This window comes from Heteronotia binoei, chromosome 4 (genome assembly GCF_032191835.1).
Source record: "Heteronotia binoei isolate CCM8104 ecotype False Entrance Well chromosome 4, APGP_CSIRO_Hbin_v1, whole genome shotgun sequence".
Classification (NCBI taxonomy): Eukaryota; Metazoa; Chordata; class Lepidosauria; order Squamata; family Gekkonidae; genus Heteronotia; species Heteronotia binoei.
The window spans coordinates 65,639,845-65,667,397 of record NC_083226.1 but is presented as its reverse complement, the minus strand read 5'-3'; the positions used below and the strand labels follow the sequence as shown (position 1 = coordinate 65,667,397).

Here is a 27,553-nt window from a genome sequence, read left to right as displayed (position 1 = left end):
TGCTGTTTATGATTATTTTTAAAGGCAATTATGTTTGGTGGGATAGAAAAATAACTCTTTACTTCATAGTGTACTCGCAATATAAAAGGCGACATGGATAAGTGGAGAAAAACAGTTATGGAGACACTACCACTGTCAGGAACTTCTGGATAAGCCCCATGCATGTTAATGGAAAAATGAAGAATGAAACTCAATGACAAGTTGTTTTAGTAAATTCCAAGATAATTCATTATTCACTCCTGCTGTGCAATCCTGCTACAGCTAATAGGACTTCAACTCTTGGATTGGATCCAGTCAGCTTTTCTTCTGGTTCAAATCGGTAGAGGGATCTCTTTCAACCAAAGCTATGCTGGGGACTGTGTATGTGTAAGTGTCCTCAAGTCACAGCCAACATGTGGCAACCACAGCAAGGGGCTATCAAGGCGTGAGAAGCATTGCTTTCCTCTGCAGTCTTTGATCCCTTTCACGGTCATAAAATTTGGGACTGGCACAGAACATAGATAAGCATCCAAAATAGTGCTTTCATAAATTAAGTTATAAGAGCTTTATTTCATTGAAGTTCTACATGAGCAAGGTAGACATTAGGGGAAAAATCTGAGATTAATTCTATATTTGTTTTCCTGTGGGATGCACTAATGTACTGTACCTATTTTTGAATTCTGTTAGAACAGGTCATTCAACTGGAGCATGGTTGTTTAGTAACATTTTCATTTAGGAAAATGTTTTCTGAGGAAAAAATTATACAAATGGGATAAATAGTTAAGTAACACTGATTTCTCCTCCTGTCTTATTTTTCTTTACAGATATTTATAAACAATGAATGGCATGACTCTGTGAGTGGCAAAAAATTCCCAGTTATTAACCCCGCAACTGGAGAGAAAATTTGTGATGTGGAAGAAGGAGACAAGGTAGGTGGTTTTAAGTTTTTTCATTGCCAAGAATTGGTTTTCTGTTTGTCATTTTTTCAAACTGTTATCAACTAATGAGAGATGTTAACCAAATAGTTCACCAAAATGCATAAATCCTACAAATTATACCAAGAATTGTAAACTCAATATTACATGGCCTTCTATTTAAGCTATAAGACTTTGGACTTTAAACTGAACATACAATAGAGCTAACAAAGAATTGTATATTGCCTTTCAGTTGCATTTGTTTGTGCACACTTAGGAAATAAAGAGATTTTCTAATCTAATAGAGACATTCAAGGGGATGGGAAATAATATACTTTCAATTAGATTGTTCATTCAGCCTTCACTCAATAAGCTTAAGGGTCCCCAGTAAATAATATAGCATGATTATGTTTATTTAACAAAGAGGATATAAAGTAAAATACATTACCTGCAAGTATTTTTAAAAATTTGTAATAAACCAGACCTTAGGAATAGTGCTTCATAGTATAGCATTCCACATTGAATTAAGCATCATGGGACCTGAGCAGCAGGCTTTTATTTTGCTCACTCCATTTTGTTTTAGTTTTGCATGACTACAGCTGTAACTCTGTGGCAGGCAAGTCACTTCAGTGGTGTAAAATTAGTCCATGAACATTAAAGCAAAATATTAATGCCAGTCTACATATTAAGGTCAAAGAATGTGTTTCCTTCTGTTTTCAGCAGTTATATAATTGTGCAATCCTTTCAAGTAAGATTAGTTTGCGAGCACTGGGTCCCACTAAATGCCTGTCTGGAAGGAAGAAGGAAGGATGTACTAGCAGTAGTAGTTGGAAAGTATAGCAGATTGGTAGGTTGCTGGTGTTATAGAGACTGGGAGTGAGGCTGGGGAAATGTTTTTGACTCTAATGTTTTTGGCAACAGGTGAAGTGCCTCAATAAACTTGTCCTAAAATATTGACTTGATGTGGATTTTATATTTAGGAGGATGTCAATAAAGCAGTTAAAGCTGCAAGGAAAGCTTTTGAGCTTGGGTCATGCTGGCGAACAATGGATGCCTCTGAAAGGGGAAGATTGTTGAACAGACTAGCTGATTTGATTGAAAGGGAACGGCTCCTCTTAGCTGTAAGTAGAAAATGTTGCTTTGTTAGAAGCCACTTGCCTCTTTGTCAGCAGCCAGCATCTTAGCTAGTAGACTTAAGTACTGGCTTCTTTAAGAAGAATAAAAGGCAAATCATAACTAATTTAACTGCGCACAAAATATTGCATTCTCTGAAAAGGTATTCTGCTTTGTTTGATTTGAAATTTAGATGTCAACCTCTCTTTTTTCACCCAGCAATACTGACAAAACCAGCCAGTTCTGTTTTTGGAGCAGTTCTTCACACTATACTGCTGTGGGGAAAAACCCATGAAAGGAGACTGCTAACATTAACCCCACAGTGACTTTGGACAGAAAGGTTGGCAAAGCAGATTTGGCTCTTGAACCAATCAGAGGGCTGTGACTGTCAACTGCAATTAACTGGTTTCTGCTTCCAAAGATGTAATATTGTTATATTGCTATGTACTTCCCACTTCTACAAGTGCACTGAAGATCCAGAGGCAGTGCTTACTAATATTGGTTTCCTTTGGAGGAGAGAGCTGGAGATTTATGCCATTTTTTAGTATTGGCTTTATTTACAAGTAGAGCACAGGTGGAGAATAGAAGGCACTTCTACAGGGCAGCTGATCTGTTGTCCCAAATCAGGTCTCCAGAGAGAGACCCTACACCACCAAAGTGCATCATCCCGCTCAAAGCTTCCCAAACTTAAATGGCTTTTTCTTTACATGCCAACACACATCTGTCTGTTTTTGGCTGGAAAGTCACCTTTTCCAGTCCTGCTCTTGGACAGAACTGTTTCCTGATGCTTAATACCTACTGACAACAGAATTACAATCACCAAGAAAATCACCCTTCCTTTTGTCATAGCCTGTGACTTCACCCAAAGATTCCATTTATAACAATATATTTTTTAAAGTCGATCAATCAAAAATGTTTTGTAGAAAATAAGATATGAGAAGTGTTCATTGTTTTATATTGTCTAAATTTTATATTGTCTAAGAATTTGGGTGACTACTGCAAAATACTTAGCTCTGCAACCTGACAGGGATTTAACATCTCCCAGTCAGGGGGAACATTGCAGGACTGGAAAGAATAGATTGGCTTTCTTCCTGATAATATGGGTGTATTTGCCCAGATTGGAAGAATGAAAATAAATGAGAAAGAATAACCTAGATGAGTTACTCCTTTCTTTCCCACTCCCTACTTAGCCAACAAAAACAAATCTACAGTTAGGTTAGAATGTATTTATTTTTTCCATAAAAACATACCAAACTAATCAAGATTCCTCTGAAGCCAGTGTCTTTTGTACTGGAAGGAGTTCTCCACTTCAAACACTGCACACTAAAATCCTTGTCACTGCTTCTTGGCAAATTATCCACTATTTTAATCAGCTTCAGGCTTCCTTGAGTGGGATGCAAGGAAGTGGCAGTGCTGGAGGAGAGCTGGCATTCTTCCTTGTCCCCTTTAAAGTCTTCATCACTGATCAAGGAATGCCAGACTTGGAGCATCCTCTCCAGTGCAAACATCCTCAGTGCCTGAATGTCCTATCAGCAATAATGGTTCTCAATAGGCACTGGGGTGAAGAGAGGTTGCCATGAAAGAAAGAAAGCATGACAGATGAGGGAGGAAAAGACATAATCTACTGCACTCCTTCCCCCCTTTCCAAAAGTAGAAACTAGTGATTCGAGGGTTGCTGACTTTGGCTTGGGAAACTCCTGGAGATTTGAGCACAGTGCCTGCAAAGGGTGGCATTTGGATAGCAACAGGAACTCAGCAAGGATGTGATGTTGCTATAGAATTTCTAGGCATATCATAGAGTTTGTTCTCCAAAACTGGCATTTCCTCTGAGGCATGGGTGTCAAACATGTGGCCTGAGGGCCGAATCAGGCCCTCGGAGGGCTTCTATCAGCCCCCTGAGCAACTGACTGCTTCTCTCTCTCTCTTGCTTCTTCCTACATTGCACCTTGTTTTGCTTGCTCAATTGCACAGGAGCTACAGAACAAAAACTCTGTTTTCTCCATTGGCTGAGGCTCTTCCCTTGGGGAGGAATGGGAGAGGAATAGCTTGCTTTGCCAGGCTCTCTTAATCATACAGCAGAACTACTGAGCCAAGCTTCTCTTCCTTCTGTTGGCTGAAGCTCCTCCCCCTCCTGGTCCCCTGATGAAGGAAGGAAAGAACTAGAGCTTCCTTTGCCCAGTTCCCTGGATCCCATGGGAGAAATACAAAGAAAGCACTTTTAAGACCAATGAGTGCTAATGTTTTAAGCATGTTTTAAGGTTTGTTTTTTTAAAAAAAAAATCTTTAATTGTGTTTGTGTCCTTTATAAAGTTTGTATCTCTGCTACCTAATCTTAAATAGGTACAGACATAACCCAGCCCTACATGGCCCAGCCCAACAAGGTCTTATTTATGTCAAGTCTGGCCCTCATAGCAAATGAGCTTGACACCCCTGCTCTAAAGGAACTCATATCTGTACTTTTTAGAGGATTTGTAAATTCTGGGACAGCTTAATGTCTCAACTTAAGGTTATTAAGTGGCCCCCTGGTTTTTTTTGAGGGGGAGGGTTGTTTGTTTGCTGTAGCTCCCCAATGCAACTAATATTAAATTGATCATAAACTTTGGTGTTTGAATTCAATGCACAGTCAGTCACTGACCTTATGCATATTAGTAGTATGCTAATTTACTGCAGTTTCCAATTGTATACTTTGTGGCAGCTTACTCCAGCATTGTGAGTCAGTAGGAGATTGATGGCTTTTCAGTATAACTAATTGTTTCATTTAAAGGGACACAATATAAACTAGGCTAGGCTTAGTGTTGCCTAGGGCATGGCCTGATAGCAACTAAGTCTGGAGGGGGCATCTTCAATGAAGGCGTGACCTCACTTCCTAGGAAAATCCAGATAATTCTGAATTTTGTGGGGAGCTATCTGGCTCACTTGCTCAAGCTGGCCCTTTTTGATAGTTGGTATACTTCAAGGCTTCAGCTAAAAGCTAGGAACAGACCAAAAGTGACTATAAAGACCCTCAGCCTTATGAATATAATCTACTATGTCACCTAAATTAAACAGTCTGTAAGGACTAGAGGTGATCAGGAACTTTTATAGTATGATTTTTTGATTTTATTAAAAAACAGCAATTGTTGGCTGCTCCAAATTTTTGGAACAAAGCAGGTTAAAAGTCTGTGACTGCAATCCTGTGCACAGTTGAGCTATTATCCTTCTTGGAATCTATAAGCTTTGAAAAGCCCAGCTATATAGTCTAAATAAATAAAAAGGCTCAGCTAGTCCTTGTTTGCTGTGTTTTGTTTTGTTCTGTTTTTACAAAAAGGCATGTTTCACCTAAATTGTTCTGATAACATGCATGGTCAGAAAAACATGCTTCAAAGGGGCATTATGTTCACTAAAGTCCACAGGTTTGAGCATAATCCACAATGCAATCACCAGGGGTTTTTTTTTTGTTTGTTTTGGTTTTTTTAAAGCAGGAATGCACAGGAACGCAGTTCCAGCTGGCTTGGTGTCAGGGGGTGTGGCCTAATATGCAAATAAGTTCCTGCTGGGATTTTTCTACAAATAAAGCCCTGGATCACTCTGTAATCATACTTAACAGGAGATGCCAAAAGATATTTCTTTGGGTTTATTTTACTTCATGGACCTCTTTTTTCATGATCGCAATTTGATGGCTAGATGGCTAGCTGATTTCTCAGGTGTTTTGTTCAGTATCAAAGTCACTGGTAGACTCATAGCAATGCCTGCGTGCCTTTCCTTGCTTCATCTTAGTTCCCGTGAAGAACTATGATGGCCTGCTTAATACAGTGATGGCCTGTTTAATATAGTGATTATCTTGCTCTTTTTATTGATTGATTTCTTTTGTCCTAGACAATGGAGAGCATAAATGGAGGAAAGCTTTTTGCCAACTCCTACCTAATGGACTTGGGTGGCTGCATCAATACTTTACGTTACTGTGCAGGCTGGGCTGATAAAATCCAAGGACGAACCGTTCCCATGGGTGAGTAATTCAGAGGTTTATGAGTGCAGTGCTCAAGAAGTTCGTATCATGGGGTGAGGGGGAATGTACCTGATAAAATCAGTTACCAAAATGGAAATGCGAGTTGGGTGCAAGTTTATCAGCCAGTGATTCTAATTATTTTTTTCTACCCAGGCCTTTTAACAGTACTGTCCTAAGCATAATCACTCCCTTCTAAGCCTATTGACCCTTAGACTTAGAAGGATGAAAATATATTTATGATTCACCATAAATGTCATGGAATGTGACTATAAACAACAAAGCATGTGTGTATGCACAAGGAAAATGTGGTGATGTGCTGTAGGGCACACAGTATGTGCTCAAATTATACTTATAAACTGCTGTGCAGTTTCTTTTTAAAAGCCCTGGGAAGAGGCAGGTGTTCAGCATGTTTGACTTTTCAAACCCATGCAGCAGTGTAATACAGTATACTGAGCCTCCTGAATTGTCCCCCTCCTGTACTGGTGTTACAGCGCTGAAAGCAAAGCCATATTTGCCCTACCAATTTGTTTGCTTGGTCAATATTGAATCTACATCTATTTAAATTTTCCTTTTTTTGTTTAATTTTTAATAATAACATGCAGATTAAACTCAGCAAAAAGGCATGTTCTTTTCTACTAGATGTGTCTTACTAATGTGTTTTTTTGTTTTCTTGTGTAGATGGAAACTATTTCACATTTACAAGACGTGAGCCTATTGGAGTTTGTGGCCAGATCATTCCTGTAAGTTAGAGCCATTTGTATGATGGACAAAAGGTTCTCTTATGTAAATAGCCTTCTGTTCTGTATTGTTATGAGAGAAACATGAGGAATAATTGGGGACTGAGAGCTTTTGTTGATCCATATTACTAGAAAATAGATTAGACAGACAATTTGGTGTTCTGAATTAAATTTCTGACAGTTTCACTCTGTTGTTGTTTTGTTGCCAAGTTGCAGCCAACTTATTGACAACCCCATAGAGCCATCCAGAGGTAGCTTGCCATTGCCTACTTCTGGATAACAACCTTTGAGTTCCTTAGTGGTCTCCCATCCAAATACTAACCAAGGCTGAATCTGCTTTGCTTCCAAGACATGACAAGATCAGGCTAGCCTGGGCCATCCAGGTTAGGGCTCCCTCTGTTTACTGTGCTGCTGTGTCAGGACTTCTGTGGCCACTAAGTGGAGCCTTGGATTGGCAGTGGCCTATTTTTCCATTCTCTTTCTTTTTTTCCTTTTCAGCTCCTGGGATTGCACTGTTCTTTGCTCAAGGCTGAACCTAGGAACTGGATGATTCCACTGTTCCTTCAGCATTAGAATGCAGTACACCCACACAGGATGGCCAATAGCCAGTACTTGGATACTGTGTTCTGCTGACGCATACAAACAGCCTTTCATGCAGGGATGAATGGAATGTCCCATTCTTGATGCTGCCTGCTGCATATGGACAGCCAGGCTACTCACAGTCGTGAAGACCTTTCACATGGCTTGTAAAGGGAGCTATGAAAGGGAGAAGACAGAGCCAGTGGATAACTCATCTTCAAAGATATAGAATACTCAAAAAGGAGCTTGGGTTATGGCCAAAAGAAATAATCTGGAGAAAAGTATATAGTAAATAGTTTTACATAGCAAAGGGAAATAGAAATAGAGGTATACACCAGTCAATATATATCCAGTTAAGACTGGAATTTGCTTCAGGGTTTGGAGAACATGGGTTCTTTTTACTGGATTTGAGACTCTGGCTCATAGAAAAAAGCTCAGGAATGGGAAAATTGGAGGTGTTTTCTTCTGGGGCGTTACCATAGGCAGAGTGGGAAACCTGTGCAGATTGTACAGCTCATATAAGTTTTGTCTTCTCAGCTCATCCTAGAAATAAGGTCCATGCTGGCAGACTCTAAGGGATAAATGTCAGCTTTGGTTCACATGTGTCATGCTAACCAAATCCTTTCACCAGTCTCAGAGGGTGCATAGCCCTACACACAATTGCCTTTTTCATTGCTTCCTGTTGACTGTAAACATTCATGAGTTCAGTGAAGTACAAATCAATATAAATAATGTGTAGAGGAATAAGAATATGGTAGACTGATTTGTTAACACTCAATGATGTTGCCTCTTCTCATGTTTCCTTTTCAGTGGAACTTCCCACTGGTTATGTTTATTTGGAAGATTGCCCCTGCTCTTGCCTGTGGAAACACAGTGGTCATCAAACCAGCAGAGCAAACTCCTCTGACTGCTCTTCATATGAGCGCTCTCATTAAGGAGGTGAGTGGCCATAGCAAAGTTAGTGCACAGCTCTTCCATGTAGGAGGGAGGGAAGGCATCCTTCAGCATTGCTTATAGGCAGTCATCTGTTTTTTTGCCAGCACAGCTCACAGCATGTCTCGCCTTGTCTTGGGGAATTGTATTGTGCAGCAAACCACTGAAGCAAATCAAGGGCAAGAAGCTCACATATTTTTCAACCTAAATTGCTCAGAAAACAAATCATTAGCAGCTTAGTAAACTGAATATCTTGGCAAGCATCAGTGCCTTCTGGAATCAAAAGCAAACAAAAAAGCAAAAGGTTTGGTAATAGCAAGCACTTTGGGTGTTCACATGAGTGAAATGAACGATGTAGCTGATAAATTAATTTAATCTGAAATATTTGCACTAGGCATTAACTGAAGAGAAATGGCATGGAACTGTCAGGTTCAGAGAGCCTTGAATAAAATACACCTGCTAGCCTAAGCATCTTTCTGAATTAAGTCCTATTCAAGTGGATGAGATTTATGCTAGATATATGCATGCAAGAGAATGAGATGCATGTATAGATCCACTTGCGTGAATGGAACTGTTGAAGGATGTTTAGGCTTGCAGCCCATGTGATGAAGTGTTTAAGAGTGGAAGACTCTTAATTTGGAAAACCAAGTTTGATTCTCCAAACCTCCACATGAAGCCCGCTGGGTGACCTTGGGCCAGTCACTGTTCTCTCAGAACTCTCTCAGTCCACATCTCACAAGGTGTCTGTTGTGGGGAAAGGAAGGGGAGGCCATTGTAAACCACTTTGGGATTCCTTAGGGTAGAGAAAAGCAGAGTATAAAAACCTTCTCCTCTTCTTGGTAATTTTTGCATGCTCCCTTGTGTAAAAGATCTTTCTGTGAATGGAAAACTAGGACAGCAGGAAGAAAGGATAGAACTTTTCCCTGATGTGCTCGTTTCTACCTACAGGGAGTTTAAATGTGAGGAGGCATTCTGAGAAGCTGTTTTCTGGCTTAAGGAAATGTATGCCTTAATAAATCTGTGACTGCAACAGGACTCTTGATTGTTTTGTTCACTCAAAAAATGTGACATCTCACCTGTCCTCTGAAGTAGTATAATATACTCTTATCACTCCAGAATTCTTCCACCTCATTCTCTTTCAGGGTTACCAACCTCAGGTGATGGCTGGTGATCTCCTGGAACTGATCTCCAGACCACATAAATTACTGGTTCATGTGTTTAAAACATTTATTCCACTCCTTGTGGAGAAAATGGCTGCTTTGGAAGGTGGACTACATGGCATTATACCCTTCAAGGCACAGGTGTAAACTACACGGGGGCTCTGGGGCTTGAGCCCCTCCAGGATTTTTCTGGCGGGGGCTAAGCACCCTCCGGGCAACCAACACAGGACTTGGGGGCTTCAAATTTAAATTTTCATGGAGGAGAGATCATTATCTTCAAAGGCATGAATGGGGTGGTAGAGTCCATGTGTGATTTTCCCTCTGGGCTGCAAAGAAGTTAGTGGTGTTAATGACTTTACAACCCCAGCTTCCTAGAAATGCTAATTGAGCTAAAGCAGAATAAAACTTTGTCTTAAATGTGTTACTGGACTCAAACTTTTGTTCAACTAGTTAATGATTGGGGGGAGGAATAACACCGCATTGCTATGTTGCATACATATTGCTATAGTAATTGGGGGTTCATTTGGCAGATAGATATTTTGTGCCTTCTTCAAGCTTGTGATTGTTTACATTCATTTAAGTGGATGCCGGACCAGATCCTTTTGAAAATTAATGGCCTCAGCAAGCCTTTTTTTTTCTTCTAAAAATTACTACACTCTTAAAGACTTGGTCAAGTAGGTGTGTATTGACAATTGTTCACCACCTAGGCATAAGGTTGCCAATCCATAGTTGGGGGCAGGGGATCCCTCCGTTTGGAGGCCCTCCCCCTGCTTCAGAGTCATCAGAAAACAGTGGGGGGCGGGAAGGGAAATGTCTGCTGGGCACTCCATTATTCCCTATGGAGATCGATTTCCATAGGGTATAATGGTGAATTGATCTGTGGGTATCTGGAGCTCTGGAGGGGCTAGTTTTTTAGGTAGACGCATCAATTTTCAGCATCGCAGCCGGTGCCTCTCTTCAAAACACCATCCAAGTTTAAAAAACATTGGACCAGGGGATCCAATTCTATGAGCACATGATATGTATATTTGCAGATCTTAAAGTGACTATTCTAAAAGTGAATTTCAAAAACAGGACACAGCAAGACATCTCTGAGATACCACTATAATCACTGGCCAACTTCCACCTTTTCCTAGGTTTGGCCTGGTCCATGGGCATTGTTGGGGGTGTGCTCCCTAAATTTATGGGGAGGGAGCTGCTCCATAAATTCATAGGTAGTAATAATGGAGGCCTCTCCCTGTGATGTCACTGGCTCTTCCCAATGATGTCACTGGATCAAATGCCTCTGGCTGGGCCCCAGCCCCCCCCCCAACCCGGAAAATTGAAAAGTCTATGCCCCTGCCTCAAGGTCTGTCCTTTCCCTAAACCCCACTTATCCAGGCTCTGCCCTCAGATCTCCAGGAATTTCTGAACAGGGAGTTGGCAATTCTGTCTCTTGCATATGTAGACCAGGCCTTACCTCCAAGTAAACATGGCTAGGACTGAGGTAGAAATGATACAGGTTCAGTCATTTTTACCCATTCTATTGGGATCTTCAGAGCAGTGCCTTTTCTAGGCAGTCTGTTGTACAATCTTACCAGGCTCTTGAGCTGAATAAAAACAGAAGAATTCCACCAGAGCAGCACTAAAACTGAAGAACAGTGATTAATTAGAGCTGTAGTCTTACCCACAATTGGTCGCAATTACTTTGAAAAAACTCTATAGAACTGAGTGGGCGTACATCTCAGTAAACATACATTGGACTGTGCCCTGAACTTCTGACCTTCTGCACCACAAACTCAGGCAACTGAAATGCATGTGGTTGCTGATAATAATTAAAAGTTAAGTAGTCATGCAGAATGCTGACAAAAGTGACTCAGCGTATCCTTCTTTTCTTGCCTCAACAACAGTGACTCAACAAAAGTGAGAAAATAGGCAGTTGCTATCTGCAATTAAATGTTTAGAAGTCAAAATAGAATACTGCTAGAAATAACTTATATTTGTAATGATTTGGGGGGATTAACATTCTTAAAATTGCTTCCAGAGAGTAGCTAAGGAGTTTTGTGACAGCTTAAACATTAGCATATTAATTGTGATACAAACTTTAATGGACTGGAGCTGTTTGATCTTGCATCTGCAGAAATGGACTCCATTATGAGAGGTTATACTATAGTACATCTGTTCACCTGTAAGACACCTTGAAACTTTGTTAAAATTTCTTTAAATTATTTCTTTTTCATGGAGCTATCCTGTCTCTTATTTTTGGTGTCCTAGTTTAAAGCAGTGGCAGTTCTGTACAAAAGACAGATTGTCTGTAAATTAATCCTTAAGACCAGTGTGGGTTTAACAATATTATTACGAACTTTAGTTGGTTTTTAGAGTCTGAGCCCTTAGGATGGATGAGGGCTGACCACATACATAAACAATGTATAATTACAGCTATCCTGTGTTCCAGTGGTTTTGAGACTATGAGGTAGGTTCCCTTGGGTGGAGTATAAGAGCTGGAAGGAGGAGTTCCCAGGATGCAGACAATCCTGCAGCAGATTCACTTTCCTCTAAGCAGCAGACATTTCACTTTGAAACCACTAACTCAGGACCCAAGCTTCATTTCTGTGGGCCTGGTACAAACTTGTAACCCAGGTCACCCACCAATGGAAGGTCCCCTCCCATATATAAAATGTCATGAGTCTTGAAAGAAAAAAAATATATTTTCTTTCTGAAATTACATCAGTACCATCAAATTATCATGGTAATGGGCTTGTAGTTGTGCTAGAGAGCCCTGGATCCACAGGGACTCTGTAAATTGTACCGTATTTCCTTTCCATGCTTGGGCCCTGCCCAAGAGTTGCCAGCTCTGAGTTGGAAAATATTTAGAGATTTAGTGGTGGAGCCTGAGGAGGGCAGGATTTGAGGAGGGGAGAGATTTCAATGGGATATAATGCCATAGAATCCATCTTCCAAAGTGGCCATTTTCTCCAGGTAAAATAATCTCTGTCGCCTGGAGATCAGTTATAATCCCAGATCTCCAGCTACCACCTGGAGGTTGGCAACCCTACACTGTACTAACCAACTAAAGCTACAAAGAGGCAGGAAACATGAAAGCTTTGTGTTAAATCAGCTCTAGGGGGGTTCTGCTACCTGGTTAGAAGTGCATATGAAGCAGAACAAACTCAATGAGTAAAACTTTTATGATGAAAAATTTAAATTTTCCCCCCCTCTAAAACTCAGGCAGGATTCCCACCTGGTGTTGTGAACATTGTGCCAGGATATGGACCCACTGCTGGAGCAGCCATTTCCCATCACATGGATATAGACAAAGTGGCATTCACTGGCTCTACTGAGGTATTTCCCTAACATTGTTAATGACTCTAAACAGAAAGTCCCTACAGGTTTGATTTTGGCCTATGATTGAATGCCTAACTTGCTTTGTGTATCTATGTTGACTTTTTCTGGTATTGAGCTTTTTAAACAATGTCAATGTAATGATTTGTTCATTGTTATAATGAACTTAAACACATTTATACAGTGTTTGAATTAAAGGAATATTCCTAAAACAAAACAAAAATCCTGAGAGAGAAAATCGATCCTAAATCACAGCAACACTTTCCAGAACGTTGGTGGCTAAGATTGCATTTGATGTTAGTGTTCATTCTACACTGCTTTGTGAGTGACAAAGGACCTGAGACAGCTTCTGGAAGTCTTTTGTGACCCTGGTAAGAGATAAAGGTTTTGACTAATGTCTGGACCAGAACTCTATTTGGCTTCCCAGGTTCACTTGTTTTATCATAAGAATTACTGACGAATCCTGTGAGGAATCCTAGGAGGCCTGCACAGTGAATTCTACCTCTGAAATACATGTCCTTGTTAAGCAGTTATTGGCTCACAATGCTCAGTATTAATCTCTTGAAAAGCAGTGGCTGGTCTAGATTACAGTTTCCACTTATTTAATTAATGTTCTCTTTCAGGTTGGCCAGAAGATCAAAGAAGCTGCTGGAAAAAGTAATCTGAAGAGGGTCACCCTAGAACTTGGAGGGAAAAGTCCCAATATCATATTTGCAGATGCTGATTGTGAGTGCCAAATTTCTCTTTGATTTCTTGTGAAAAACAGTCATATTTTCTTGTGAAAAGCAGTCATGTGAAAAGTTTAGCAGAGCCATTTCTTTTTCATTAGCATTGGGGTTGTCTGTCCGAAGCAGACCTGACCTGGATGGCCTAGACTAGCCAGTCTCATCAGAATTCAAAATCTAAGCAGGGATACTGTTTGGATGAGAGATCACTAAAGAATTAAGAACATTAGAGAAGCCATATTGCATCAGGCCAATGGTCCATCCAGTCCAACACTCTGGGGTCATAGTGGCCAAAAAACCCTGGTGCCATCAGGAAGTCCATCAGTGGGGCCAGGATACCAGAAGCCCTCCCATTGTTGTCCCCCCACACCAAGACTACAGAGCATCACTGCCCTAGACAGAGGGTTCCAACAATTCAAGGGTTGCTACCCATAGGCAGGCAATGGCAAGCCATTTCTGAATGTCTGTTGTCTTGGAAACCTTATGAGGTATTGCCATAAGTCATCTGTGAATGGGGAGCATTTTATGCACAAACATCCAAAGCAGAAATTGAGATCATGAGGCCATTTTGCAGTGTTATTGCATACCTGACATAAAAGCCACCATATAGCAGCAGGCATCACTATGTGCATGTGTCTTTGCAGTGGACAGTGCAGTGGAGTTCGCACACATGGGTCTGTTTTACCATCAAGGTCAGTGTTGCATAGCCGGGTCTAGGATTTTTGTGGAAGAGCCAATATATGAAGAGTTTGTGCGCAGGAGCGTCGCCAGAGCTAAGAAAAATGTCTTGGGAAATCCTCTGAGTCTTGATGTACAACAGGGACCACAGGTAACTTTCAACATTAACACTTTGGTTCAAGGCTGTTAGTCACAGATATGTTCTAAAGACAACGTTCTGGAAGATGGACTGTAGCTCTTGGGGAAAACACACTTACCTTACCTCAGTGCCTTGCCATTTCATCCGCTGATGTGGTGCTCCTTGTGTTTCCCACATGGATGGTCAAAGGGGGGAATGACTGAACATAAGCCCCTATATACCCTTCCCCTGCCACAGTATGTACATGGAGGTAGTGTGTAGCTGGTCTACTCTCCATGATCATGGCTGTGGCCAACCCTGTCACTTCTCCCCATCGCTACAAGGGAGAGCTATGGAATGGTCTTATGTGGTCATTGTTTTGCACTGCTGTTCCCTGATCAAAATTTTCCCTGCATGCAAAAACATTTGATGCACCACCATGTGGTGCTCACATACTTCATACCCTAAACCTGCTCCTGCATGTCTCTGCAAGGCTCTTCTGCCTTGGTAGTCTCAGACAGACTCCTGTTCCCTGTCTAGAATGTCTTTAGGAAATTGTTCTCACACAATTTTATGACCAATAGCTGTACCTTAGCATTCAGTTTGACACCTTAACCTTGCCCTGTAAGAAAGACACAGAACACCTGTCATATGCAACACTTGTGTGGTCACAAATGGGTTAAGATGTGTCATTCAGAATTGGAAACTTGGATTTAGCTGAGGGGACTTGTAATAAGATTTTGCTCATGGGCACATAGATGCTGTCCATCATTTCTGTTAATACATGACAAGAACAATACTAGTATACTATCCTACCGCCCTATTTGTACAGACAAAAAACTTATTTTTAAGACTTATTTGGAGAGCCAGTTTGGTGTAGTGGTTAAGTGTGTGGACTCTTATCTGGGAGAACCGGGTTTGATTCCCCACTCCTCCACTTGCATTTGCTAGTATGGCCTTGGGTCAGCCATAGCTCTGGCAGAGGTTGTTCTTGAAAGGGCAGGTAAAGGAGATTGTGAGCTGTTCTGAGACTCTTCGGAGTGGAGGGCGGGATATAAATCCAATATCTTCTTCTTAAAAAGCTTCACAATGCACTGAAAAGACCCATAGTTAAAGTTCAAACAGTTTGCAGCCACTCAGTATATAAATGCCTGAGCAGGATCAGTTGTCTAGTACATAACAATGCAGGTGTATTTTCTGGAGCAGTATTTCATAGTGTGAAAGCCTTAATGAAACAGCAAGCTTGAGCCACGCCTATCTAAAAACAGGGTATGTTATACATACCGGTGCTTCAAAACATCTCTGAAAGTTCAGTCACCATGTGGAAACTGTAGGAATGCATGATGGGGGCTGCTCATCACAAAAAGAGTTGCTGTCCTTCAAGCTCATGAGCACCTTAGGAACCAACAAGAGTTACAGCTTTCATGAATGGTCTTGTTTTCTAGAGATCTGGAAGCAGTGAGGGAAATTGGAGGGAGCCATGGGTCAAAATGTGCCTATGCAGCAACTGGTGGGAAGTTGATAGCTTGAGCCAGGGAAAGCAGAAGCATGGGAGCAGAACAACTGCTAGGGAGAAATTGGTCCCAGACAAGCAGAGCTTTGACTTTCAGAAGCTCACACTCTCAAACAGTGCCTTTTTTGGAGAAAAAGCTCAGCAGGAGCTCATTGGCTTATTAGGCCACACTATCTGGCCTGGGAGAAGATGGCTCCCACTTGGCGGGTTGGGCCAGCTAGAGCCCTGGCCAGCCCAGGTGGAGCTCTGCTCCTGTGGGCTGCAGCAGAAAAATAAAATCCCTGCTTCCAAAATCTTGCTGGTCTCTTAAGGTGCTACTGGTCTTGAATCTACCTGTAGTACTGCAGCCCAGGGCTTTTTAGTAGAAAAAGCCCAGCAGGAACTGATTTGCATTTTAGCCCACACCTCTGGATGCCAAGCCAGCCAGAACTGCATTCTGTGCATTCCTGCTCAAAAAAAGCTCTGCTGCGGCCCAACATGGCCACCCTCAGAAACCACCCTAATGGATGACAAGGATATGAGGTTCTGATATGAAATGCTATGCCAGCAATAAAGCTTTGAAACATCCTGCCCTCATCACGTGGAGCTACTCTTACACTTCAGTGTTATCCACAGCATCCATGTGGGAGCCATGATATTTCTTCTTAGTAGTGCCTGAAATTAGTCCTGCAGGTCTTTACGATCAGCAACCCAACACCTTTTGGTGGTACCCAGCCCCAGAGATGTCTGCTTTGGCTCGACAAGTGGAATGAGCTCCCCTGAAGATCTGGACCCTGCAGGACCTACTCCAATCGCACAGGGCCTGTAAAATAGAGCTCTTCCACCAGGCTTTCAGCTGAGGCAGCGAACATCACTTGTTATTGGCCTCCTCCCTTCCATTCCATCTCAGTGCTGTAGGACCTGCTAGGCCTGGACAGTAGGCCATGCCTGTGAGGCTGAATTTGTTATTTTTAGCTTCCAATGTTTAGTCTGTAATTTTAGATTTTATATATTTAAATTTGGTTTTAACTGTTGATTGTCTTTTTCTATGATGTAACCCGCCGTGAGTCTGTTCTATGGGGAGGGAGGGCTATAAATCAAATAAAGTAAATAAATAAAATGGGATTTTCTTTTTTAAAAAACCTGACAAGATCCATCACTTAGCTTTGGAAATGTTTTCTATAATCTTCATAAGGGAGCATTTTGCATTCTGAAATACAAAGGAATGTAAAACTCATCATCAGAAGTACAATATAGTCTTGCAAGGTTTGAATTTAGAAAGTAATGGGATAAATATTTGACATCTCTCATCCTGATAGAGATTACAATGTAAAAGTATATGTGTGATAGTCTCAATTGCATTACTTGAACAAGGGCAACAGCGCTGTTGGATAGGCAAGTTGGAAAATCTACTACTTAAAATGGCAGAAGGAAAGGCGTTAAAGTGACCTCTTGAAAAAGCTCATCTGTGCCTCATTGGAGTAATGTCCAAAAGATAAGAGGATGGTGTAAAATTCAAGTCCTTCCTCAGACTCTTATAGCGTAAGGAGAGCAATTCCTCATCATTTTGGGTTCCTTAGTTAATCCCATGTCAAACAAGGCTTCTGGATCTAGACCTATTTGTTTTATATCCTCAATTATCTTTAGAGACCATGTAGGGTAGGGGACAGAGGCTAGCAACCATGGCATTAGAAGAAGAAGAAGAAGAAGAAGAAGAAGAAGATGAAGAAGATGAAGAAGAAGATGAAGATGAAGATGAAGATGAAGATATTGGATTTATATCCCGCCCTCCACTCCGAAGAGTCTCAGAGCGGCTCACAATCTCCTTTACCTTCCTCCCCCACAACAGACACCCTGTGAGGTGGGTGGGGCTGGAGAGGGCTCTCACAGCAGCTGCCCTTTCAAGGACAACCTCTGCCAGAGCTATGGCTGACCCAAGGCCATGCTAGCAGGTGCAAGTGGAGGAGTGGGGAATCAAACCCGGTTCTCCCAGATAAGAGTCCGCACACTTAACCACTACACCAAACTGGCTCTCCATTAAGCCTTTGGGGTCAAAGTGAACTCTAAGCCAGTAAAAGATTGCACTTTCCCATATTTTTAGTTCAACTTTAGGCATGCCAGCCTCTTGTCTGAGAATAACATTTGAAGTACATTGAGGTGCGTTAAATAAAGACCTGAGAAACTTAGCTTGGACCAATTCAAGAATCTTAACATTTGAAGTCGAGCTTAATTGTGAGCCATATAAAAGTTGAGTTAGGGATTTAGTTTGGAAAAGTTTCAAAGCTGCTGAGATGAAACCTGCACCTTCTGTTCTGAAAAATGTAAGAATTGCATTTGCATTCCTTTCTGCAGCATTAGCCGATGAGATTGTATTTGCTTTGAAATTGGCATTGTAAGTAAACAAAACACCTAAATATTGAAAATGCTTTACTTGCTCCAAAGTATTCCCATTTACTTCCCATTGAAACATCTATTAAAGTGCATAATTTTTGATTTAGAGTAACTTATTGCTAAAAGTTCAATGTCATATTGATTGCTGAATTTTTTGATAGCTCATTTCAAGCCAATTTTGGTCTGAAACAAGAGGACTGCATCATCTGCATACATCAGAATTGGGACCTTCCTTCCTGCAAGGCTAGGAACATGAATGTCTGCAGTATGTAGGCAATGAATCAATGTATTTACATAAACGTTAAATAAAAAGGGAGCTAAAAGGCAGCCTTGTCTGACACCCTTCTGTACTGATACTTTTTTGGATAAATTATCCTCATGTGTATATCTTATCTGGAGTTCATTATTTTCATTGAGGCTGCATATCAAATGCAGCAGCCTCTTATCGATAGAGGAATCCCTCAATTTAGCCCATAATCTACCTCGCAAGATGGTATCAAAGGCAGCCCTCAAATCTATGAATGCTGCATATAAGTTTTTCCTTGGAGTCAGTGCATACTTATAGATTAGATAATCCAGTACCAGGCAGTGATCCATGGTGGAACGACCTTGAGAAAAACCTGCTTGTTCTATTTCTAGTACGTTCTCTTGAACTAGCCACTTGCATAGTTTCAAGCATAGATGTCTAGTGTATAATTTAAAGATGGTGTTTAGGAGGATTATCAGTCTATAATTATTTGGGCAGTTTCTATTCCCATTTTTGTATATAGGGGCTATAATGGCTAAACCCCAATCCTTTGGTATCTGGGCTGTTTGATCAATATATGTAAACAGATTGGGGCCCACTGATCTATATTTGATTTGAGAAGTTCTGCAACAATAAAGTCACTTCTTGGAGCTTTACCTTTTCTCAGTTGTGAAACTAATGAGGTGATCTCCACATCTGTGACTGGTGGCCAAGATGGAACATTTGTTAAGAGGCCCAATTCATAAGAAATAAAACCATGATCTCTATACAGGGTATCAAAATTGTATCAATATTATTGATCACAGCACTTGCTTTATTTTTTGAATCAAGATCAGCTTCCAAAAGCATGAGTTGTCCCTTTCCTTAGCAGCCCTAATTAATTATTGCCATTTATTATGGGTATCCAATTTGTTTTTTTCCTTCAGCATATTTTTATAGTTTCTCGTCAATGCTTAAAATTTAAGGTTGGCATTTAGATTGGGTTTCAGTTGGAAGGCATTGAAGTTCTCTGTGAGTTTGATCTTAGCTTGAACACAATCCTTATCAAACCATTTTTTGTTTAACCATTTCCTGCCATCTTTGGAACTACTAGCTTTTGAGAGAAGAGGAATTAACTTATATGTAAGCACCTCATATGAATTTAATATAGTTTCAACAATCTCAGAGGATGACAATAATACCTGGACTGTAGACTTTACTTCAGCAGACTGTATTCAAGCAAGAAATTTCTGATTAAGATGGATGTTCCCGTTAATTTTTATTCCTCCTTCTTGTTCTTCTCTATGTATTTTGAATTTACTGCTGTTTGGGGGGGGGGGGTCTTAGTATTTCTGTCCATCTAACATTGAGAGGTAGATGGTCACTTTCTGGAATTACATCAACTTTGAATTTGAAAATTCTGTTATGAGGACTTTGGGAGATCATTACATAATCTAATGTTGAGTGTTTAATCCCTGATCAGTATGTAAACTGACCTGGACAGTCATCAGGCATGGACCCATTTAAAATGAAAAGATTTTGTCTAAAGGCCATTTGAGCTAAGCACGCACCTACCAAATTTGCCTCTGGATCTAGTGACTGGCAGTTAGCAGATGGCTAGAATGGGTCAGTGTCTAAATTTTCCACTCCAAATTCAGCTAAAAGCTGGTCATCATTCTGACCCAATCTAGCACTGAAATCACTCCCCCACCCCCCGCAAATGTAAGTGCCTTGGGAAACTTGACCATCAAGTTATGTATCTGCTGTTCTATGTTTTCCCAAGTAATTCTAATCTGAGAGTGAGAAGATTGTGGCTATGGATATACATTTATACATAAAATTTTGAAATTTGTGAAGGATAAACAGGCAACCAAACCCCAAGTTCCCATAGAGTTTGTTGCCTTGAAGGCAATTTAGTTTTCTCCTGTTACTTCATGTCCAGCTGGTGAAGACTTTGTTTCTCTTTTGTTAACGTTTGAGGCCAAGTGAGTGTTTTGGGGGAGAGTGGCTTATCAGTACAATATTTTCTGTGTAGATTGATAAGGAGCAGTATGATCGAATCCTCTCACTGATTGAGAGTGGGAAGAAGGAAGGAGCCAAACTGGAATGCGGAGGAGGCACATGGGGAGACAAGGGCTTCTACATCCAGCCGACTGTTTTCTCGAATGTTTCAGATGAAATGCGTATTGCCAAAGAGGAGGTAATCCAGTTCAGGATGTTCTGTGTTTTCAGTAGACATTGTAGACTTTTTAAAAGCTGCACAGGACATACATTTATTCAAACAAATAGATTAAAAAGTATATGGTTGTTTCTCACACACACCACCCTCTGAGTTTGAATAATCTACATGGAATGTGTCAGACATAATAAATAACCTCTGGCATTTTCTACAGTGAGGTGCAATCCATGTTTTTCTGAAGTCCATGAGTTGATTTTTCAGTGCAGCAGTGCATAAAATTGGGATGTGTGCTGCTATTTAATGTCATCGATATACTATGTGTACCACTTTCATAGGAGTGGATGGATTTTGAGCAGTTATATACATTAAACCACTACAGAGTTTCTTTTGAGCACACAGTAGAGTGCATAGTCACATCCACATTTCTTTGGCAGATTGTTCTCTAGGTCTCCATTCTTAATTTGCTGGTGCTCCTTATAATTTCCCAGCATTATTGCCATTCTCTAGCAAACATTAAAACAACACACAGCTTCTTATGAGACAGTGGTGCACATAACATATACCGTATGCCCTATGTTTTGTAAGATTCATCAGCAGCTTCTTGACCCTGGTCCTCTGATTTCTCTGGTTCTCCAAAAAGAATTGCCCAGTATTTACTTGCTGACAAATCTCCCAGATTGACAGAACTAGTAGCTGAGTATTTTGCTAGTGTACTACACAAGAGCTATTATATTTCTAGGCAAAGTCTATGAATATTTGACTAGTTTTGCTTCTATGCAATGCTTCTCTAGTATATTGTTTTAACTATCCCTTGGACAGTATAACTTTTACTGGATTTTACCCATTCTGATCCTGTCTGTACTTTTATTTTACTTTTATGCCATTAAAGTTTTTGTGAATTTGATATATGCACATCCTTACCTTTTTTTTTTTTTAAAAGCACCTGTTCCAAAACAGTTGCTAAATTGTGCTCCATTTTAACCTCCAGCTACCTTGTTATTGTATAGTAATGGTGACTGGAACCTATAATACACTAGTGTTCCCCCATAAGCCAAGGAAAGTCTGAATCTTTCAGACTAGTTGCAGTTTACAGTGGTTGCGGAGGGAACCTGAAAGCATCGCTAAGATGACAAATATTGGCCCAACTTTGAGGCTTTTCCTGGTGCTTTTATTTGTGTTATGTAAAAGCAGCAAAGGAGCTTTCATACATCATCTTGTGTTTATTGGCTGTCTGTACTGCAATGTAAATGGGAAGTTTAGAGACAACTTATCTCCCCACCTCAACACAATACACTACATGGAATCCCTGAGTTCTAGTCCAGGCAATTCTGCATTTAAATAATGCACAGTCCAGACCTTCTACATGCATTGAGGTAAGCCAAGAGCAGCTAACTCTGGAACTTTGCTATTCATGCATGGGGAGAGGGAGTGTGTGCCTGAAAAGTCAGAGCAACTAATTTTGTTACACATGAAAATATCTTGAGATTTTTCTGTCAAGAAAATGGGGGAAACTATTATGGTAGATAATATTCCAAGCTTCTTTTTTAAATCATCTTAATTTATCTGATTATTTATTACTTGTTTTTGGTTGGAAACAGATATTTGGACCAGTCCAACAAATAATGAAGTTCAAAACTGTAGATGAAGTTATTAAAAGAGCGAACAATACCCACTATGGCTTAGCAGCAGCAGTGTTCACCAAAGACATTGATAAAGCTCTGACATTTACAGCTGCTCTTCAGGCTGGAGTAGTATGGTATGTATCCTTTTTACTGCTGTTTCAATATAGCGTTGCCATGTGGAGTTTTCAGTTTACCGTAAGACTTTTTCCCCTTTGATTTATAGGCAGATTGCCTTGACAGATTGCCTTTAGTACATTTTAATTCACTAATTCTGTTAGGCCTGCGGGATAGAAGCAAAAACATTAAGTGCACATTCAAATTGGAGACATAAAAATTTGCTAAAGATGTTCTTTGAGTGGACTTCTATAGCCTAGTATACCCAAGGTGGGACATTCCTTGGGTCAGTGGTGAACTGGGAACAGACCAGCATATAACCATGCTTCAAGAAAATGGATCACAAATGGGCGCAGTCATTATGGTGGTATCTGCAAGAATTAGAAAGTGATACTGGTTTTCACTTCTTTCCAGAACATTATTTCTTACTTTCTTGTTCTTTAATTCTATACAGGCTAATTTGCTGTCAACTTTCCTTTGCTTTTCATACTGTTCTGATCTTTTATGCATTCTACTGTTTCAGAGTCTGTGTGCACTGGATATATCCTCCTTTTCTTTTTCTTTTTTTTAACCAGTGACTTCCTCTCACTTGTTATGCAAGGAATACAAACATGCATAGGTCTGGAAGCCCAACCTGTACTGCCTTCATTCTCTCTAAAAATGGTAGAACCTTATTACCATTTTCACAGATGGAGAACTGCAGTTGGGAAAAAGCAGATTTGTGCACCCAAGACCATTTTGGGGATACTTAATCCTGTATAGGTCTCAGTCCTAAACTGGTCCATATAACATATGAAGCTGCCTTATACTGAACCGGACCCTTGGTCCATCAAAGTCAGTATTGTCTTCTCAGACTGGCAGCAGCTCTCCAGGGTCTCAAGCTGAGGTTTTTCACACCTATTTGCCTGGACCCTTTTTTGGAGATGCCAGGGATTGAACCTGGGACCTTCTGCTTCCCAAGCAGATGCTCTACCACTGAGCCACCGTCCCTCCCCTAAATAAACAGTATCCTATTCCTTTTCTATATAATAAGTAACTTGGTTTTCCTATAATTGCCTATGTTACACAAAGATTCAGAAAAAGAATTAAGGAATTATATTCAACAGTTACTCATATTTTATTGTTGACTGACATAAAGAAGAGTCTGCAGCAATGCAAATAAGAGATCTATGAGATGATACCATAAAGTCTGGTTAAACTTTCTTCTTAGATTTTAAAATTCTGTACATAGTGTGTAATTACCCAGAAATCTTATTCACACATAATGTGTGAACCTGCTCTGAGTCTGCTTGAGGGGGAGGAAAGGTAGAAATCCCATGAAATAATAATTTTTTAAAATGATAAATAATAATGTGACATATCTCTCTTTTACTCCTCAGGGTTAACTGTTATAGCGCAATGTCTCCTCAGTGTCCTTTTGGAGGGTTCAAAATGTCAGGAAATGGCCGAGAGATGTAAGTAAAGTGGGGGGGGGGCAGTTCCAGATGTGTTCAATTTCAGGGCTTTTTTTTCTGGAAAAAGAAGTGCCAGAACTCTCAAGAGGGAAATGAAGGAGAAACACATGGGTGCTCCTCATGAACTTTTAAACTTTTTTTTGAGATTTCTGTTTCATTTAAGAGATTCCAAAATGCAGTTCCACCACTTTTGCCCAGAAAAAAAAGCTCTGATGAAACTCATGAAATTTTAAGAATGAGTTCACATGATCAGTTTTTACAGCAAAACATTACTAAAACATCACTATGATTTTCTTATTTGGAAGGGGGCCATCTTTACTCTCAGTGCTTTTTTTGTAGAAAAAGCCCAGCAGGAACTCATTAGCATTATAGGCCATACCCATTGATGAAACAAATTTATTAGCTTATTAGGCCACACCCTTCAGTGCCAGGAATTCATTAGCATATTAGGCCACACACCCCAAGCAGAATAAGGTGAGTGTAAGTAATATTGTAAACAGATGGGTGCTATGCATTAACAGCCCCCACCCCCACATAGATTTTCACTAGAAATACACTTTCTTGGGATAGAAGCAGTGCCTTTCTAAAAGTTAACGAGGCAAAAGTAGTTCGAACTTTGCAATGTTTTAATAGAAATCTAAGCGACTTGCAGCATTTGCAGTGACAATTGGTTTGGAACAACACTTGAAGGTATCTGCTTCTCTTCCTAGTGTCCCTTTTGGCTTTAGTGCATCCTCTGTGATATCACAACCCTGCCCCATCCCAAACACACAGAAGTGCATAATGTCAGCTGGAACTAAGGACTGGGCTGAGTGGATCTGTGGATCAAGTAATGAGGCTTTCCCATTCCTTATCAAGCCCCATTATTATTACTTAAACCACTGTGCTGTCTGATGACTGGCAAAATATTTTTCCAATGCTTCTTTCTTTACAAAGTTCCTAAGAGGATCATACATTCAGTTTCAAAAAGTGGGTATTTTGCATTAAGTTCAGAATTTGTTTTATACCAGGTTATTTTTAAAACAGAGGCTGAAACTTTTAAAATGGGAGAGAAACCTATAGTATTTGGGTCTTTTTTTAAAAAACACATTTTAAAGTCATAAATTGTGAGTTGAAAATGGCCCCATATGAGCTAAACTGTAATGTCGAAATGATCAGATGTTAGGATGCCTGAACAGTGCCAAAGAGTTCTCTAGCTTAGTCAGTCTTGCAACTGCCCTTTGCACAGTTCAAAGAAAGTGATTGTATCTGGTTTTAAACCATCTCCTTACACACATTGCAAAACTTATGATGGAGATATACCAAATAAATTCAGTACAAAGTGAGTAACTTGGAGCTGTTCTTGCCTGGAACTCCCTGTGGATGGGGTTGCCATGAGTCAGCTGCAGTGGCACATAACATCAAAATACTTTCTGGAAACAATGGCTAAAAGGAAGGACTGGTCTCTCAAAAAACTGCAAAGTTATAACTAAATTAGAAAGCTCAAAGGCTTTAAGCTTTGAGGAAATGTTTCTAAAACTGTGGCTCACACCCCCATAGCCAGAAAATTGAGGGGGGGCATCAGAAGAGCATGAAATCACTTCCAATGTCACAAAAAAATAAAAAAAGGCAACAGAGAGACCCAGCCTACAGCTGCTCATGGAAAAGACCCAGCCACTTGAAGACGTAGCCTGCAGCTGCTCTCCCCCCACAAACAGCAGAAAGAGACCTTATCCACCACTGAAACACATCTTGTCTTTAACCGCAGCAGTGGCATTGTTGGAAGAGCACAGAGCTGGATGGCCCATCCTGGTGCTGCCCTGCTGAAACCCCCTGCCTGCTCGCCTCCTCCGGCTCACCTCCTAGTGCCATTCCAGCTCCATCCGCTGGCACACTCCTCCATGGTGCACAGTGCCAGCCAGGCAGCCTGCTATGGCCCAGCCTCTAGTGCCGGGACTGCAGCCTCAATAGGAAGCTAGAGAGGGGAGAGGTGGTAACAAGAGAGCCAGGCACCTCCAGTGGTGAGCCTGGCTCCATGGAAGCTGCCACAGCAATGTGGCTTCACACCCCTGAGCCCAGCCAGCAAGCAGGCTCCAGGGAATCTGCCATGGCAGCATGGCTTGGCTCCTCAAGCTCAGCCAGCAAGCTGGGCTCCAGGAAGCTGCCGCAGTAGTGCAGCTCCACTTCCTGAGCCTGATTGGCAAGTGAAGAGGCCAAAGAAAGAGGAGCCTGTGGTTGCCTTCCAGGGCTATTTTTGAGTCAGAGTGCTGGCCAAGCTAGCTGGAACAGTGTTCCGGCTCAAAAAAAGCTCTTCTCACTCAGAATTTCAGCTATATTACAGGGGCAGGGGGGCTTAATAGACAAAGTGATCATGTAAATTCACTCTGAAATGTGGTATACTTGGACTTTTAACCAAAGTTGATTAGGATTTTCTGTCCCAAAGTTGCAGTGCTGGATATGCAATTTGTATTTTCCTGTTATTGAGACAAGCAATCAGCATTTTAACTAGGAACAAAAATCATGTGCTCTGAAGTGACTTCTTTAAGACTCGAGTGATGACAGTTTTGTACATTTCCAGAAGCAATAATTGTGTGAATGCAGAAAGGGCTGCATGTAACTGTATTTTGGGGATGGGCATAGACCTGAATGCAAGCTGGCCAGTTTGCAAACCCTGGACCGAGGTTCAGGTTTACAGGTCCCCACATACACGTACACCACTTCTGTGCAGCCCCCAGTGCACCCACATCATCCAGAAGTGATGTGAGCGAGTCTCCCAACATGCTTGTGTCACCTCCAGGTAATGTGGGTGAAACGGTGGTGGCTCCTGATGCCACCCAGATATGGCATGCACACATCAGGGGGCCGATACACTTGTGTCACTAATGCATGATGCAAGCACTCGGGGGGGGGGGGGCAGTGCCCAGCTGCCCAGAAATGACATGCATACATTGCCAGAGGGACCCAGAAGCAGTTCACTTCCAGCAGGCTTTGCTCAGGGGTTCAGTTCAGGGTCACTTGGTTTGCAAACCCAGAACCAGGGTTTCCTGGTCTGTACCCATCCCTAGTATGATTGCTACCCATTACACTCCTGGCAGCTGAGTAAAACAAAACACTGTCTGACCACGCACTCACTCTGTGAACTGGAATGCACTTGTTAAAAAAAAAAATCCTGTTGTAAAGGCTATTCTTACAGATTGTTCACTTTATTTTTTTAAGGGGAGAACATGGGATTCATGAATATACAGAAGAGAAGACGGTCGTAATCAAAATCCCACAGAAAAATTCGTAATCTCGCTTCAAGGGACAAGATTTGACAAGTTCATATGCTAAAAAAAAAAATAAAGTTGCAACCACTGGCTATATTGTGAAATGTTTTGTGGCAAATATTTTCATTTAATTTGTTTTCTCTTTCTGTCAAAGCAAGTGCTTCTGTTAACTGTTAAAAGTAAGTCTTTTAATAAGAGAATGTTTAATGCCTGGAACATAATTAACAATCTCATTGAAAAAGCTGATTTTCTTTCCCCATTTGAATAATAAATGTAGTGCTATGGATAGTTCCATTGTTTTAGCAAATATTATTTACTCAGATTGGTTTAGTGTGCTTATAGAATTAGTACCTGTCTAGCTTGGGAAAAGAACATGTGACAATCAGATATTTTGCTGTCATGGGAGAAAACAAACTCTTTTGGTATATGTCTTAGAAGCTTGAGTATGGTCATATTAGCTACTTCATGGAGATTTTCTGGATATAAACTGTATTAAAGTTTATCAAAAAATTCTAGTCTTCCAGTTGTATGTTATCTGTTCTAAACTAGAGTTACTACATTTCTGTTAAACTTAACAGCTTTACAAAT

General features: G+C 40.8%; 1 protein-coding gene across 1 annotated transcript in view; it reads left to right on the top strand.

The window, feature by feature from the left end:
- Positions 1-27,249, top strand: part of ALDH1A1 (aldehyde dehydrogenase 1 family member A1) — a 39,553-nt gene extending 12,304 nt beyond the window's left edge. Inside the window, exons 2-13 of the mRNA XM_060237466.1 lie at positions 804-908; positions 1,874-2,014; positions 5,862-5,991; positions 6,670-6,731; positions 8,118-8,246; positions 12,608-12,721; positions 13,345-13,447; positions 14,091-14,275; positions 20,387-20,551; positions 22,129-22,286; positions 23,646-23,720; positions 26,916-27,249. Coding sequence (XP_060093449.1) covers positions 804-908; positions 1,874-2,014; positions 5,862-5,991; positions 6,670-6,731; positions 8,118-8,246; positions 12,608-12,721; positions 13,345-13,447; positions 14,091-14,275; positions 20,387-20,551; positions 22,129-22,286; positions 23,646-23,720; positions 26,916-26,988 — 1,440 coding nt within the window. The 3' untranslated portion in view covers positions 26,989-27,249. The remainder of the gene's footprint in view (positions 1-803; positions 909-1,873; positions 2,015-5,861; positions 5,992-6,669; positions 6,732-8,117; positions 8,247-12,607; positions 12,722-13,344; positions 13,448-14,090; positions 14,276-20,386; positions 20,552-22,128; positions 22,287-23,645; positions 23,721-26,915) is intronic.
- The last annotated feature ends 304 nt before the right edge of the window (positions 27,250-27,553 follow it).